This window comes from Athene noctua, chromosome 11 (genome assembly GCF_965140245.1).
Source record: "Athene noctua chromosome 11, bAthNoc1.hap1.1, whole genome shotgun sequence".
NCBI lineage: Eukaryota > Metazoa > Chordata > Aves > Strigiformes > Strigidae > Athene > Athene noctua.
The window spans coordinates 17687532-17702361 of NC_134047.1; the positions used below are offsets into that span (position 1 = coordinate 17687532).

General features: G+C 44.7%; 1 protein-coding gene across 8 annotated transcripts in view; it reads right to left on the reverse strand.

The window, feature by feature from the left end:
• Positions 1-14830, reverse strand: part of FGF13 (fibroblast growth factor 13) — a 266035-nt gene that overhangs the window by 58449 nt on the left and 192756 nt on the right. For 7 of the 8 annotated variants that reach the window (XM_074915182.1, XM_074915179.1, XM_074915185.1 and 4 more), the window contains one exon: positions 2883-2993. In XM_074915182.1, coding sequence (XP_074771283.1) covers positions 2883-2993 — 111 coding nt within the window. Of the gene's footprint in view, positions 1-2882; positions 2994-4994; positions 5651-14830 lie in introns of those variants that run through there. The other variant, XM_074915181.1, reaches the window with a different exon arrangement.

Below are 14830 nucleotides of genomic sequence, written 5' to 3' on the forward strand. Positions count from 1 at the left end.
GAGGTCTGTGCCATCCTTGGCTTAGCCACCTGGACCTTCATACATTTTCTGCAGGATATTGTTTCCTAAATTTCCTTATTTTATCAGTCTTGAAATCTCTCTGTCTTGCCAAAATTGGGAAATAAATTCTGCCTTGATTTAAAACCTTGCCCTATTTAACACATTTAATGAGGCAAAATCTGTTCCTCAGCCAGGAAATCCTTTCCGCGAGGCACTTCCTCAAATCACACAGACTCTTGGCTAAAACCGAGGTCTGGTGAGTGCTATGGCTCCTCAAATTCATGTTTCGCTTCCTGACGAAATCGTGCTCCAAAATCTCAGCTTTCTTTTAAACTCCCTGCAATTTTGGATGTGACCTTGGTTTTGTGAACCTTGCATACAGCAGTGGGTTTGCAGAGCTTGAAATAATTGCTCCCAAGTCAGGAGCTGAAGGGGATCTTCAGGCAAACTTCCCACTCAGCTCTAGGTAGCAAATGATGGTGAAGGTGGATGCCTGGGCCCAAGATGCTCAGGAGCACAAAGCAGCAGCTGGCTACTGGGGGATGCAAGCTCTCCCCATCTTTACCCTAAACAGGGAAGACAAATTGTGAAATTTAAGCAAGGCTGACCAATGCTCTGTCTGGGGATCAGGTGGACTATGGCTACGATTTCCTCTAAAAAATGCAGTTGCAGAGTCCTAGCACTGTGCAACTCTGCTGGCCACAGCCGCATTTGAGGACGTTCCCCTTATTATTAAGGGGAGTTTTTATCACCGCTCTGCACTGCAAAGCAAATGGTCTTAAAGCAAATGTTCAGCAAAGGTGACAAAAGGGAACAGCAATGACATCCCTCAGGGCTGCAAAGGAGAGGAGAATGGACTGGAGAAGGGGTCCCCCAGCATTTGAAGTGGGCTACAAGTCCTGTGGCTTCCCTGCAGTGCATGAATATGGGCTAGATGAGAGGTGTTTCTGTAGATATTGGAAGAAAGGATTTTGAAGGGCCTGATCTGATTAATATTTATGCTAGAAAGGCTTTGGGGGAAGCCCCTCATGTGGACTCTGATCCACAGCATAAATCAGTCAAAATACTGCAATTAAAATAAATTCAGGACTCCAGGACATACAGGTCCATATGCTTACCTTACCTAAAAGAGGAATATATACAATAGCACGTGTTTTTTTATGATAAAACTCTCTGTTCTGAACACTTAGATACTGCAGCCCAGATGCAATAATTTCTGGGATACTTCTATTATAGTTAAGTATAGATTTGGAAGGCTGGTATCCAGCAACAAGAAGTTTTTATTATTTGCTTTGTAATCTCTCAGGTTATGGTAAATTTAAGGACACAGTGAAAATAAACATATCTTAGAAAGAGACACATTTGTATTTCTATAAATTTTATCTCGTTTCAAATATCAGAATCCCTATTAGAGGGATCCCAAGCAAAGCAGTTGAATGAAACAGTCACGCAAATGATGTAATTTCAGACATTTGCTCTGGTACTTTAAAAATTTATAACAATATCACACTTAGATGGAAAAATTAAGATTTGCCTATTTCTTCTTCCTTTTTTTAAGGTAATTAACAGAACTACTCTGAAATCCTGAATGACCTGTACTTTTAAAGTCATAAATATCAGATCATTCACTTGGAAAAAAAAGCAGTGTTTAAGGTCCATAAGAATCATTCTTCGAGTAAATTTTGTGGCTGCACTGAGGAGAACTCTATAAGATGGCAACAGCCGCTCAGCACTGCACTGATCTGGTCTGTGCCGCCTTCTCCACGGGTGAGGACAGGACCTGGAGCCAGACCTCAAGTGCCCCCACAGATCCTATGCTTCTGCTCTGCCCTAAGGCCAGCACCCTCAGTACCTGCAGAGGAGACCTCCTGCAGCACACCCGCTTCCCTCCTGTCACTCAGAAGTTAAAATAGGGATGCAAAGAGTGTCAAAGAGGATGCGGGAAAAGGGCGGGAGCGATTGGCCAAATAAGATACGACACTTCCTATTGCATCTAGTGCTTACTCTGCCATATTCAAGTGCCCTGTAAAATGAAACCATTTTTCACCTGCAAACGTTTTTCCTATGAAAAATATCAGTGCTTTTTCATAAATAAAAAGGAAGGTCTGCCTGTTGATTTTCTAGCTTGTTGTCTAAGTGGCCTGAAATACCTTCTCAGACTCCTTTCTCTTCCTAACTCCTTCTTTCAGAACAGACACGTAATTTAAGCTAAACAGTACAACTATGTGAAATGCTTAAATATTTTTTCACACACACCAAATCCATGCTCTAGTTATCTTTTCCTGTTTTCTATTAATTCTCAAAGTTGTGAAAAAAAAACAACAAACCATAGACTAAAAGCATCCAAAGCTTTTTCAGAGAAAAGCTGAAGGAAATCTCGTTGAAAGCTGAAGGTATACTAAACTTTAGAAGGGGTAAAAAATAATAAAAACAGGGAAACGTGAACTTTAAAATGATGATGAACTCTCGTTGTGTGAAATAACATGGCTCTCTCTGAATGAGCCCCTGTTCAAGAGTGGAGATAGCATTATTCTATTTCAGGCACCCTGAGTAGGCGAGCAAATTCTCCCTGTTGAAAAAAAAAAAAATCTAATAAAATCAAAGGACAGCAATGAACTTCTCTAGATTACCATGGAGATAACATTTGCTTTGTTTGTCATATGTGTCATCATCACCTCTTCTAGTTCATTATTTCTATAAGTGATTTTTATTTGCATTATTTTCAGACCCGGTAAGTCTGAAAAACTTCTGTGTTGTGAGCACAGTGTTAATGCCACTTCCACTCACTCAGTCAGCCCAGGATAACAGTTTTGAATGCACCTATATGGGAAGAATGAGACACCACAATTCACAAACACACCATTTATTCTCATGTCACTTACTATAACTACTGTCCTCCTCTTTTGTTCCATCAATTGTTCCATCTGCTTGCAACTGCAAGTGGTATCCTTGCCTGCTGTATAGCTTTGTTACTATACCTTTAAGCTGAGGCTCTGTAAAAAAACAATAGTGAGATTAATGTGGGAAATCCTGATGTACCGTTCCAAGCGAACAGGATGTTAAAAACAAATCTCCAGGTTTCTTCTCAAGGCTGAGATATGAAAAAGACCCAAAACAAAAGCAGGGCAAACAGCTTTGCAACACTTTTCATTTAGGTTGAGATCAAATTTATGTCTATGAAATCAATTTCCAAAATGATTAAATGCCACTTTCAATTGCAACGTAGGTAGCACGGTAAAATCTACTTCCAGAGAATATAAATTCCAACAGTGTGCTGCTTGGCCTCAGGAGCTCAGCCCTATCTCATTTAAGATTAGAAATGAGCTGGCAAAGAGCGTATTCTGCCTTTTAAAAAGGTGTGAGTTCTTAAATGGAGAGGAAAAAGAGGACTACTACGATAGTGCTAATAAGAGCCACAGTGACAGTTGAGAGCCTAAATATATAGCAGCAAACATTTAGCACAGGAACTGCTGCAGCTCTAATAAACAAACCCCCATTCCTTGCTGCTCCAAAGAGTACAGAGCATCCGAAGTGACAAACTACTCAATGAACATATGGAAAATGGAAGGGGGAACCCTGAAATCCAGCAATGTGTGGAACTGCAAAATAAATATTAACATAAGGGTTGAGGTAATTACCTCATCAGCTAGAAGAAGAAAGATCAAAACAACGCATAGTTTGGATGGATTTCTTTTTTTTCATAACCATCCTCAGATTCACAGTTAGAAAGCGAGATATCTCACACAGTTTCTGATCATTCTAGACCAAAAAGTATACAGCAACAGGATCTGCTATCAAGTCTGTCATTTAAGATAGCCAGGTAATGCAGCAGGAGTAATTGCAAAAAAGCTCTACTTCCACTGAATCCCAATGAGATCTGCATTGTAGTCATTTCACACAATTATGTTTGTCAGGAGGCGATGCATCTCTGCAGCTTGCTCCACAACATCTTACTTAATTCAAAGATAAACACACAGTGAAGATATGTGTCATTTCCAACAACCAATGTCTGGATAAGACTCCTTGTGTCATCAAAGACATTAGGGAGCTCTGCTACCGTACTTCATTTTAGTAGGAGCTGAAGGCAAAAGCTTGCAGTAGTTTGCGTAAGTGTATTAGTTCCTATTAGCAACCTCTAATAATGGTACTGATGGATGCACAATTCTCATCTACCAACTTTTCTGACAAGAAATTAATCCAACCCTCACTCTGGCTTTTTAGCCATAATACATCCCACAGCTGTTTGCAAATTGTGAGCGAGGCACCTCTTCCGTGGCTGCTGAGAAAGGCAGACAGGTTAAGTGGCTAACAGCATCAATGTTTCAGCACCGCAAAGGAATAGCAACATTACCAGAGGGTTTTGCTCCTCCCACATACAAAAAAACCCACTCAGATCAGGGACTGAGTCTTCATGCCTGATCTTTTGCACCTCTGACAAAGAGAGCATCACGTCTGCAGGGCAGCTGCATGTATGAGATTCCTAGAAAGGAACAGGGCACTGGAGCAAAACTCTGGAAGGTGCCAGCGAAAGCAAAAAGCCTCATCTGCAATCAGCAAATAAAGTACGGCACAGGCATTCTGTGAAGCAGGAAGACAGAAACGTGATCTCTAGACCTCTAAGTTATTTAACATACAACTGAAGGAGGTGTACGTGTGGGAACTTCCCCTGCTAACATCTGCCCCACAAACAAATCGCATGTGTTTGTATATGTCTATGTGTAGCAGAGAGACTACTGAATTACTGGTACACGGGTGTGCAAGCGAGGCAGAGAGAAATGGTGTGTGTTATCCAAATAAACCAGGTGAACATGAAAGGGGAAGAGACTGTCATGGGGCACCCATGTCTATCAGATCATATAAGCCAGGAGTGGCAATACCTGCATGTTCATTTTACCAGCCCTGAGACACCAGTCCCCTTTCCCCACGCCTGATGCACATCTCAGTTTGCATTAAATTAAACAAACCAACCCCCCAAAGACATAACGCTTGCCAACCTGGTCGCCTTCTTCGCCTTTTCTTGGAGCCAAAGAGTTTGACCCTGGAAAACACATTCAACTTGTTCTTGTCGCAGCTTCCCTTGCTCTTGCTGGGGCTGTTGACACACTTACAGGCATTGGACTTCTCCCGCTCCCTGGCTTGTCTCTTCTGGCGGATCAGGGAGCTGGCGATGGCTGCAGCCATGGCCGCCACCGCCCCGGCACCACCGGCGGGTCAGGCACACGGGGTTTGCTCGCCGGCCGCGGGCACCGCAGCCAGCATGCTGCTCGGCCCGTCCCCAATGCCGGGGACGCTGCCGGGCGCCTTGGCCAACGCCACCCACCGCCAGTCGGCTTGGGAGCCCCGGACACACCAGCGGGATGCTCGCACCAGAGCCCTGGGTCGGGATGCAACAGTTTAGCTCAAGTGTTTCTGTCCGCTGAGATCTTCCCCTTTTGATTTTCTGATGCTTTTTTATTCTTCCTAACTTCTGGCAGGGGAAAGTTTGCAAGCAGAGGTGAGCGTTTCTACGGAGATCAAGCAGATCACTTGCAAGGCATCCCTCCGAGCTTCTCCAGACGCGCTATTCGCATGCAGACATGGCACATCCACTTGGTGCAAGATCATTGCATCTCTCCTAGCCCCAATTTCTCCAGTTAACTTTTCTCCCCACCCATCCCCTCCCCATTCAAATCCCAGCAAACACCTGTTAGACTCCAGCAGGGGCTGTCCAGTTGCAGGGGTTTTCTGGATCCTTTTTCCTCTTCTCCCTTAAGAAGAGATCCGAAGCAAGTGGCGATGGAGACACTGGGAGGAGACGCCGATGCCTGGAGCCTTGGCTGCCTGCTGCCGAATGCCTCAGACAGCCTCTCTGCCTCTGTTCCTTACAGGTGCCGCTGCCTCCCCTCCACGGACGCGCTCGGCTTTTGCATTGCAACACTTGTCACCAGGCAGTAAACAGCCAGCGCTCCCCTGTCGCCTGGTCGCCGGCAGCTCAGCGCTGAGACTGCAGCAGCAGAAGTCCTCAGGCAGCGGATGCACACACTCGCACACACTCGCACACACCCCACGAGCTGTGCGCTGGATACAGAAATGAGGCGACGCAGCAAGCCCCTTATCACCACCCTCTCCTCCTCCTCCTCCTCCTCCTCCTTCTCTCCCAGGCAAGGCAGCGAGAGGGAGACCTGCCCGGTGGCTCTTTGTGCGGAGAGTTGCGGAGGGACCCCCGGGGTGCAGGCAGCGAGGAGGCAGGGGCTCAGGGTGGGCAGGGGGAGCTGGTGTACCCCAGCTGCCCACCCTTCCAGCCCCGCGGGCTGTGGGTACCTGCTTTTGGCAGAGCCGCCTCCTGGGGAGGCGCAGACACCCAAACAAACGTGACTGCGATGAGCAAATAGCTGGCACCAGGTTTTTGGCAGCGGAGGGAGGACACCGGGCTGGCAGCAGGAAGGTGGTTCGGGGAGGCAGGCGGGGGGACAGGCAGGGCAGCTCCAGCCAGAGCTCTCCCTTGCCTTTCCCTCATCCTTACAGGACGGCCCCCTCTGCCTCACTGATTTACTGGAGGCTTTGTGCCTCTCTTGCCTTTTCTTCCCCCACCCCAGCCTGCTCTCAACTCCAATTTTCTAGCAGAGACTAGAAAATCCTCAGAGAGACCAATTTCCTTGTCACTGCCATGTTCTCCCTCTTCCCTTTGTCCCCCCACGGTGCCTCTGTATCCCCTGAGCCAGGCTCTCATGTCAGCTGGGTTTATTCACCCCTGGCGAAGTGGGGGCCAGACTGTGGTGGTACCAGGACCGGGAGAAGCGGCGGTGCCACGATGCTGGGAGCCCAGTCTGGCGTCAGAGCCTGGCACCGTACTGTGGTTAATGCCCTGCACAGCGGACACCGAGCCCTGCACACATCCATACCCCAGGACACAGGAAGCAGGAGGTCCTGAGGGTCCCTTTGCACCCCACCTCCTGCTCCTCAGTATGCTTTCAACAGCTGGAGTCTAAAATAAAGCCAGTTCAGGCTAGAAACAAAACAGAGATTTGCAGCCCTGAAGGCAAACAACTACTGAAAGGATTTATCCCTGAGGCAGAGGGGATTCACAGTCACTTGCAGGGACTGAGGCAGGGTGGGATGCCCTGTGAGCAGGAGGGGGGCGGCTGTAGGCTGGCTCCTTGCAGGAGCTGAGCTCAGTGAGGACTGTGATGGCAATAGGTTTCAGTCATCCAAGCCCGGGAGTTTTGTCTTGTGTGCCCGGAGCCAGCTCCAGGGCTCCCCTGGGACTATCAAGACAGAACAATGCAGGTGGGTTGGTGTGACAGCACCAGATTTCTGATGCACTTTCAGGCTCAGCCAAGCTTCTTGGGATACCGGCCCCTCCTTCCTCTCCTCCCCATACCCTCAGCAAAGTCACACGGTCCTCTCCTCCCTCCCTGGGGTTGCACACTGTGGTCCCAGGCAAGTGCAGCAGAAACCACGTCACCCAATAGCTTTACTTCAAAGAGCTCAATCCAAAAGCAGTTCTCTATCTCTGCAAACATTACAGTCCTTCCCTGGACTAGAAGCAGCTCTCAGAGGGGCCAAATCTGTTTCTTTCAACTGGGAACTCCTGCCCCAATAAAACACATTGTGTGGCCAGGCCTTAGTAACAGAAATACTCATAGTGTGCAAGTTTTAAGATGATGTCTGACTGAAAGTACAATGTGTGTCATCAGAGCCTGAGCCCTTGACCGTTGACATAGTATATTGAATTTGGCAGCCTCACATACCCATCCGCAATACCTCTTTTCTGCAAAAATATATATGTATAGGTGTATATATACACACTCACCATTGTTTATGAGGCACTTCATGGCATCCACATATACATATTAAACAAATACTCCTAATTTCTCATTTGGTTTAAACAGTAGGGTAAAAATAACTAATTCACAAGTTCTACCACTACCCTCATCTGCCAGTCCACATAAGACATGTGAAATGCAACTCAAGAGACAGCCAGTTGGATATTATTAGTAATAACTCATCCTACTCAACTCACCGGTAACGTACTATGAATTTTGCCATCTTTCCACTTTCAATACAGTCATGAATGAGACTTGTTTTTTTCTGAGATTCACCCATTGCTTTATAAATATTCCCAGTTTGGAAAGCAGTGTTTGATCTCCAGATCAAAGCGAAGCTGCCTCATTGTGATCTGTCCTATAGGTCAGATGACATTTCATTTTCACAATGACTAACCAGAACTCAGACTTCAGCTACCCTTGAAAGTCCTGGGGAAAAGCAGTATATAAAAGCAGTATTGAGGATATCTTTCTGCCAGCATTCCAGCCTGCATGCTTAAAATCCATAATGAAAATTCATTTGCACAAATGTTCCTTGACAGATAACTAAAGAGAGGAATAAAAATAGCATATATGCATAATCAGATTTAAGTTTCAAAAAACAGTCCTCCAGTTTTTTTGCACGATCAACCTCTCCATCTATCGGTACTCCTACAAACATGTCTTCATTTACTATAAATGGTACATGAAAATGAAGATCTTGTTGGGGAAATGTCTTTGGTACAGGACCCGTCTTTGGACTACTTCAGTGTTATAAAAATCTCAAGGAACAGCTTTATTTTCTTTGAAAGGCAAGAGCTGTTCATTCTATACCATGCTAAAAAGGTAAAAATAAAATAAATAACATTTCAAGTGACTTCTTGAATGTAGAGGACAACCAGACACTGCTTGAACATACATCTTCTTTCTTTGTGTGTGATTATTGTAACAGGGCACACTTAAAGCTAAAGAGTAAATTGCCAGCCCCATTTCAATCAAGAATTAAGAACCTCTTAAGAAATCAGCATGGGACAGACTTGTACACTTACTGTCAGAGACACCGTCATGATTGACCAGGAGCTGGGATGTGACCCAGCAGCAATTCCACCGCTTTGCATTAGACAAAGATGTCACCCACTTTTGGTTCACATTTTTTCCTTTCAGTCAGCTGTTAAGTTTATGCTGATGAATATTTCCATAATTTTGATCCACTTGAACCTCCAGAAGTTGCCTGGTCTAGGTTAAGCCTGCAATTTGGTACCATGTCACCCCAGACCAGGACTGGGCTCTTTGACTAACACAAGACATGGTTTTCAACCAACAAAAATTGTGCTCCTGGCTTCTTCAAGAAAAGGCATCAAACCCCCATCACTGGCCCAAACTGCAAGCAGTGGTGGCTGTTTCACCAGATTAGAAGAAAGTGCAAAACTTCTGGGTTTCGCTCCATCCTCCTTGAACCATCTGCACTGTGGCAGGTCCCAGACCTCTGTTGTTTCCCATGAGTTTGGATCCATCTTGAGCGCAGGTTTATAGTAGGACCTATACAAACAGATAGATGCTAAGCAAAACAAACACTGCACAAAAATCGAGACCAGATGAAAAATCACAAGGCAGCTCCACACCTCACTGTCATGGAACAAGCTTCAAGTTTTGACAAACAGTGGAGGCTTTTCAGCGTGCCTGGTGCCAGCTGCAGCCTGTGAGCAGAGGAACCCCTTTCCCCCCACCGCTGATCACCTATGCTATTTCAGCACATGAACGTCAACAGATGTGCTCGAGCGCAGAGCGGTGTATCAGCGCAGCATCGCTGTCAGAGAAGGGGACGGGTGGAGGAGAGACGGTACTTTCTGGCTGCCTGTTCACGTGCACTGGTGATTGGCACATGAGCCCAACGTGTGACTTGCCAAGAGACCCAAGCTCCTCTGTAGAAGCATTAATGATCCTCATGACATGCTGACATAAAGCAGGAACTTACTGCCAGCAACTTGGGTCAAAATATCCCATCCTCAGACTAAACAGCATATTCAGTTATTTCCTCTATAAAAAGTACCAAAGGATTTATAGTGGGTCCTATATAAACAGGTGTATCCTGGGGAAAATAAATGCTGCATGAAAATCAAGACCAAAAGAAAAATCACAAGCCAGCTTCAGACCTCACTTGGCCCAGCATAAACCCCAAACCAGGCCCCTACATTTACAAGCCTGCAGCTGCTTTAGTATGACAAAATTTTCAGCCTGGCATGGGATGTCAGGAGTCCCTCTGAGGCTCTTTTGTTCTTTCCGGGGTAACATGCTACTGCTGTTACAGAACAAGCAGGAAAAAAACCCTTCAGGACTCAAAATCTGTGGACTATTTCCACTGCCTACACTCCCCAAAAGTAGAGAATTATTTTCTGAAAAGTGCCACCAGAATTACTTCTCTCTCTTCTCAGGTTGAGATAAACAAGACTTCATCCAGTCGGGTATGACACAGCAGCACCGAGGCCCCCAGTGATTTTTTTTCCTCTTCTAAGCAAACAGAATTACTATTCACCAGGAAACAGAGCTGTTCAGACCCAAGCCCCGCATCACTTAGCTCCTCTGTGAAACATCCCGTGGAAATGACTCAGCCTTTCCTCTGCAGCCAGCTCCACGGCTGGACACAAGCGCTGAAAAAAGGCGAGTGTCTGGGTACTCTCTGCTCGGGGGATGAGTACAGTTTTCTGTCCAGTTCACTACCACCGAAAGCCTAGTTTTACCCTAGTTATAAGCCAAATTAAGAGTCAGCTAAATGTTTATTTTGGAGCACAAGGTGGAAAAAAGCATTAGTGGAAGAGCTGGGCCTTCAGGCAGTTCCAGACCAAGAGCTCAAATTTGAGGATATTTTAGTCCACAGACCAAATGGGCTACCTTAAAATTAACCTTAATAGTATAGATCAGCTTCAGTAACCAGCTGCAGAAGTTTATATGAGCTGTATTGCTGTAAAAAGAAGTATTTTTATGTTGAGAGCATAAGGGCACTTGTAAATAGTGACTTGGATGTTCCTGTGTGTGTCTGTGCCATGGTTCTTTGCAAAAGTGCACTGTGCAGCCCTACTCAGTAACGGGAAAAAAATGAAAATAAATTCCCATGACACCAGTGTAGACCTATCACCTGACCCACTTAATCTAAGAGCCCACTTGTTCAACGGATTAGGTGGCTGGTTGTTTTTTGCGTTCTCAGAGTACAGAAGCATGAATCCCAACACCTGAAGAGACCCCAGTAAAACTGGTGCATGGTGCATAGGACTGGATGTGCTCAAACTGGCCCCTGTGTAGCAAAACACACATCCCTGTCTTCAACATGTGAGTCATCTCACTGAGACTACTAAGATATTTAAAAAATAATTATGTACCTGATGCGTTACAAAAGGTTCTCATATCCTAATCCTGTTTTCTTATCAGATCTGCACAAGTTTGCTAGGACAAGGTTCACTGACTCTGACAAGAATTTGGGCCTCTTCTTCATGAGTGACATGCCCTGCTAAGTGCTCAGGATGGCCATGACATCTCATGTCAAGAGCACCAGTTTCTTCTCAGACTCTCAGAAAAAACACTAATGAGAGAAATCCCAGTTCTGCCCCTTTACAGCTGTGAATTCCAATTTCTTTACAGCACTGTCTCAGTCAAAACTAGTTTTGATCTGACCTGGTGGTGCAGGCATTTTTGGAAAAGGAGGGCATTTTTTGAAGGTAGAGAAATGGAAATATTTTTGCCTAGGTTAATCCATATTCAGTCAACCCAAAATGTCAACCACAAAAGATCGTCTATCCGGTGCATAAAAGATCAGTGCCAATCAGCTGGGAAAGGTCACAGAACAAACAGAAGAGATCAGCTCCCACAGCTCTGCGGGCTCCCAAATTGGGAACACGTTATTCTGGTGTCTCGGGGGGCCCAACCTGAGCCAGGAACTTGCAGCAGTGACCGACCGAGTTCTCTCTGCCCACCGCAAAGCCACAGCAAAAAATACTCCCCATCAGTATGCACAGAAGTATCCGTTCATTCACCTCTCAGCATGATGACTCTTGGAAACATCAATGTAAATGACAGCATATCATCCCTGAAATATTTACATCTCAGCATGGGACACACGAGAAGTGTGGGCTATATGCCACTGTCAAACTTAACATAAGGCTACTTCACACATGACAAAACACTGCAAATAGTCCTTCACAGACCCAAAGCAAGTTGCCTAGAGATTGTCACATTACTCAAATGGATCTTTTCCCACCTTTTCACAGACCTGATGGTTCATCCTTTGTCAAGAGCTTGACAAAAACAGACTCATTTGGTCTCCAGTGAGTTGGAGTCTCTGAGGCTTCTTCCCTCCCACCTTCATCCAAGCATTTCTACAAGCTTCTCATAGCCATGGTCCTTGCTTTGCTCAGAAGCTAACTTCTGCCCCACTGCTTGACTTCACATAACTACAGATCTCAATTCGCTGCAGTCATGTGATGGGTGCCAAGCTTGCTGCTTCCTGTTGCTGTGTTAATGATGCAAGACCCATCTGTTTTTTAATAATTAAACCAAATTACCCAGGCTGGGATAGGAAGAGCCTGGCAATGGTTTTCTGTGACTTTTACCTGATTGCTGAGATCATAGCACCAAGTTCATGCACACAAATGAGAATGTGAACAGAGCTGGTCACAAATGAAAGGGACTTTGAGCAAAAAGTGCCATGTCTTGGATGAAGGCAGGAGCTGGAGTTAGACCCTGCAATGGGCCAATGCTTCTGCAAATGTGCAAGTGGGGCCTTGCTCCACTCACTGTCATGGAAGTAGAATTAGTTTACCTGAGCAAAAATGCTGGTCTTAGTGTCCAGTAACCAGTATGAAGGTATATCCTTGAGGATTAGGAAAAGGTCAATGAGCCAAACTTCTGCATTCTGTCTCAGTTCACCATGCAATAATCATGATACTAATAGTGACGTGACACATTTGGCCTAGGTTCAGTGATGTAAAAGTTAGGTTTATCTAAGCTCATCTGACAAATTATCTGGGCTGTACAACCAAGAAAGAGGAGAGAAAGGCACCTCCAGGTGGCAATCCACTCCCATCCAAAAAAGCACCATTATTTTCACAGGTGCATGAAGGAAAACACTACCTCTGCCTTGCTGAACTATCATGGCGGGGTGATTCAGACTGCAATCTACCTAATGCCTCTTTATGGTAAATAATATTCACCACCATCAAAATGAAGTTGTCGCTTAATGAAGGTCCATGTAGATCAGTGTCTTACTTCCGGCAGTGCTCAGTAATACATGGGAATATAAACCCAGCCCAAGCAGTTGCACAGTCGCACTTCCCACGCACACATACCTTCCAGCAATTGGCCTCATGGCAACTCCAGCCTTAGCAGGAGCTGCTGCTGGCAAGAGCAGAGCAAAGGTGAAATTTATAAATCACACAGGGATTTTGAGGTGAAAAATATAACGTAACATAAGTAAACAGAGGGGAATTCATTAGCATAAGTAAGATGTGCTCTTTTTGCAAGCAACACTCACAAGTAACATTGGCTAGCAAAACAGGAATGAAAACCACAAGCTGGCATTTGCTGTATTGGATTTAAATAGGTCTGAAGACTAGAAGAATTGTGTATGCAAATTCTACATAAGCAAGTTAGAAGAAATTCAGAGAATTCAATTCAGAGAAGGAAGCTAATAGCAGAACATCTGCTGCTGCTCCAAATATTCACATTAGGTGCCTGGGTACATTTCTGGGGACTCATCAGAAAGCACAGAAAAGTTTTGTTGCTATGCAGAGAAACAATGCTCAGAAATCAGAGAAATAGATATGAAGCTGCCCAAGCTAAGCACTGTTATTCCTTGCTTAAGTCCAGCTGAACTACAATAGGGACATGCTTGTACAGAGACTTGATAACTGTCCAACTTGTAGCTGCATTTCTACCTAAAACCACCACAAAACTAGGATTAAGCTGCAGAAGTAGATACAAATACAATACCATGATTTTAATTAAATTCCCAGTCCATATGTATGGCCTTCACAACTCCCCAGTCATACTGCTAAATCATGCTGAGCTTAACTCACAGCAAAGAGACACCATATTTAGCAGATGATGATATATCATCAGGATTTCTGTCCTCTCCCTCCAACCCTCTTCCCTTTGTTTATCATTCTCATCAAAAGATCCTCTTTTCTTGTTTCATTAAAAATTACAACATGCTTCTAATGACCAGTAACCACAAAACCCATCAGTATTTCAATGTCCTTATCCTTCAGTTGAGGTCAACTTAATCTTGTTTACAAATAAATAAACTTAGCTTTATCTACAACAACATTCCAAGGCCTGGGAGCTTTTGCTGGGAAAGAAAGGACAAAGAGCAGAACCAGATTCTAAGGCACAGAACTAAGCCTGCTGGATTGCAAGAAGTTATCTTGGCTTATCTTTCAATGTTAATCATTCAACCGATTTCACTCAGTTCGTTCCATGTAACCATAATGAAGGAAGACCTCCTTGCATTTTCTTGTCTCCTAAATGGGGTAGTTATGAGAGGTTGAAGGGCTGAATTGTAAAAAAGCACGTATATGTACAGGTAAAACATGTAGCCACACAGAATAAATGAAATTCTGCAAGGTATCCAGGGATACCCAAGCAGTTCCCCTCATATGACTGGAGCAAGAGCTATGGCTCCCAAAAGTTGCTGGTACCTGCAGTTCCTCTGGACTGTAGCAAACTGGGCATCTTCAAGTCTCTGCAAATAGTGGTTCTACATTCATAATACAGACACTTAAATAAAGGCATGTTTTTTTTCTGCCTTTCTTCTTCCTGACTTGGAAATATGAGTAAACCCAAGGTATTTCAATAACGCAGAGACGCACAAACACCAGGGAATCAGAATAAAGCTGTTAAAGCTGGGAGAAACTTCCACCTCCCTCAGCCCTTTCTTTTTTCTCCAACACTGTAATATATGAAATGTCTTACTCAGTGACTATATTTTTAAAACATTATCGCCATAAATTTTAGCCTACTTAAAAAGTTCTGATGTAAAGTCTTTCCAGGAGGCTTTA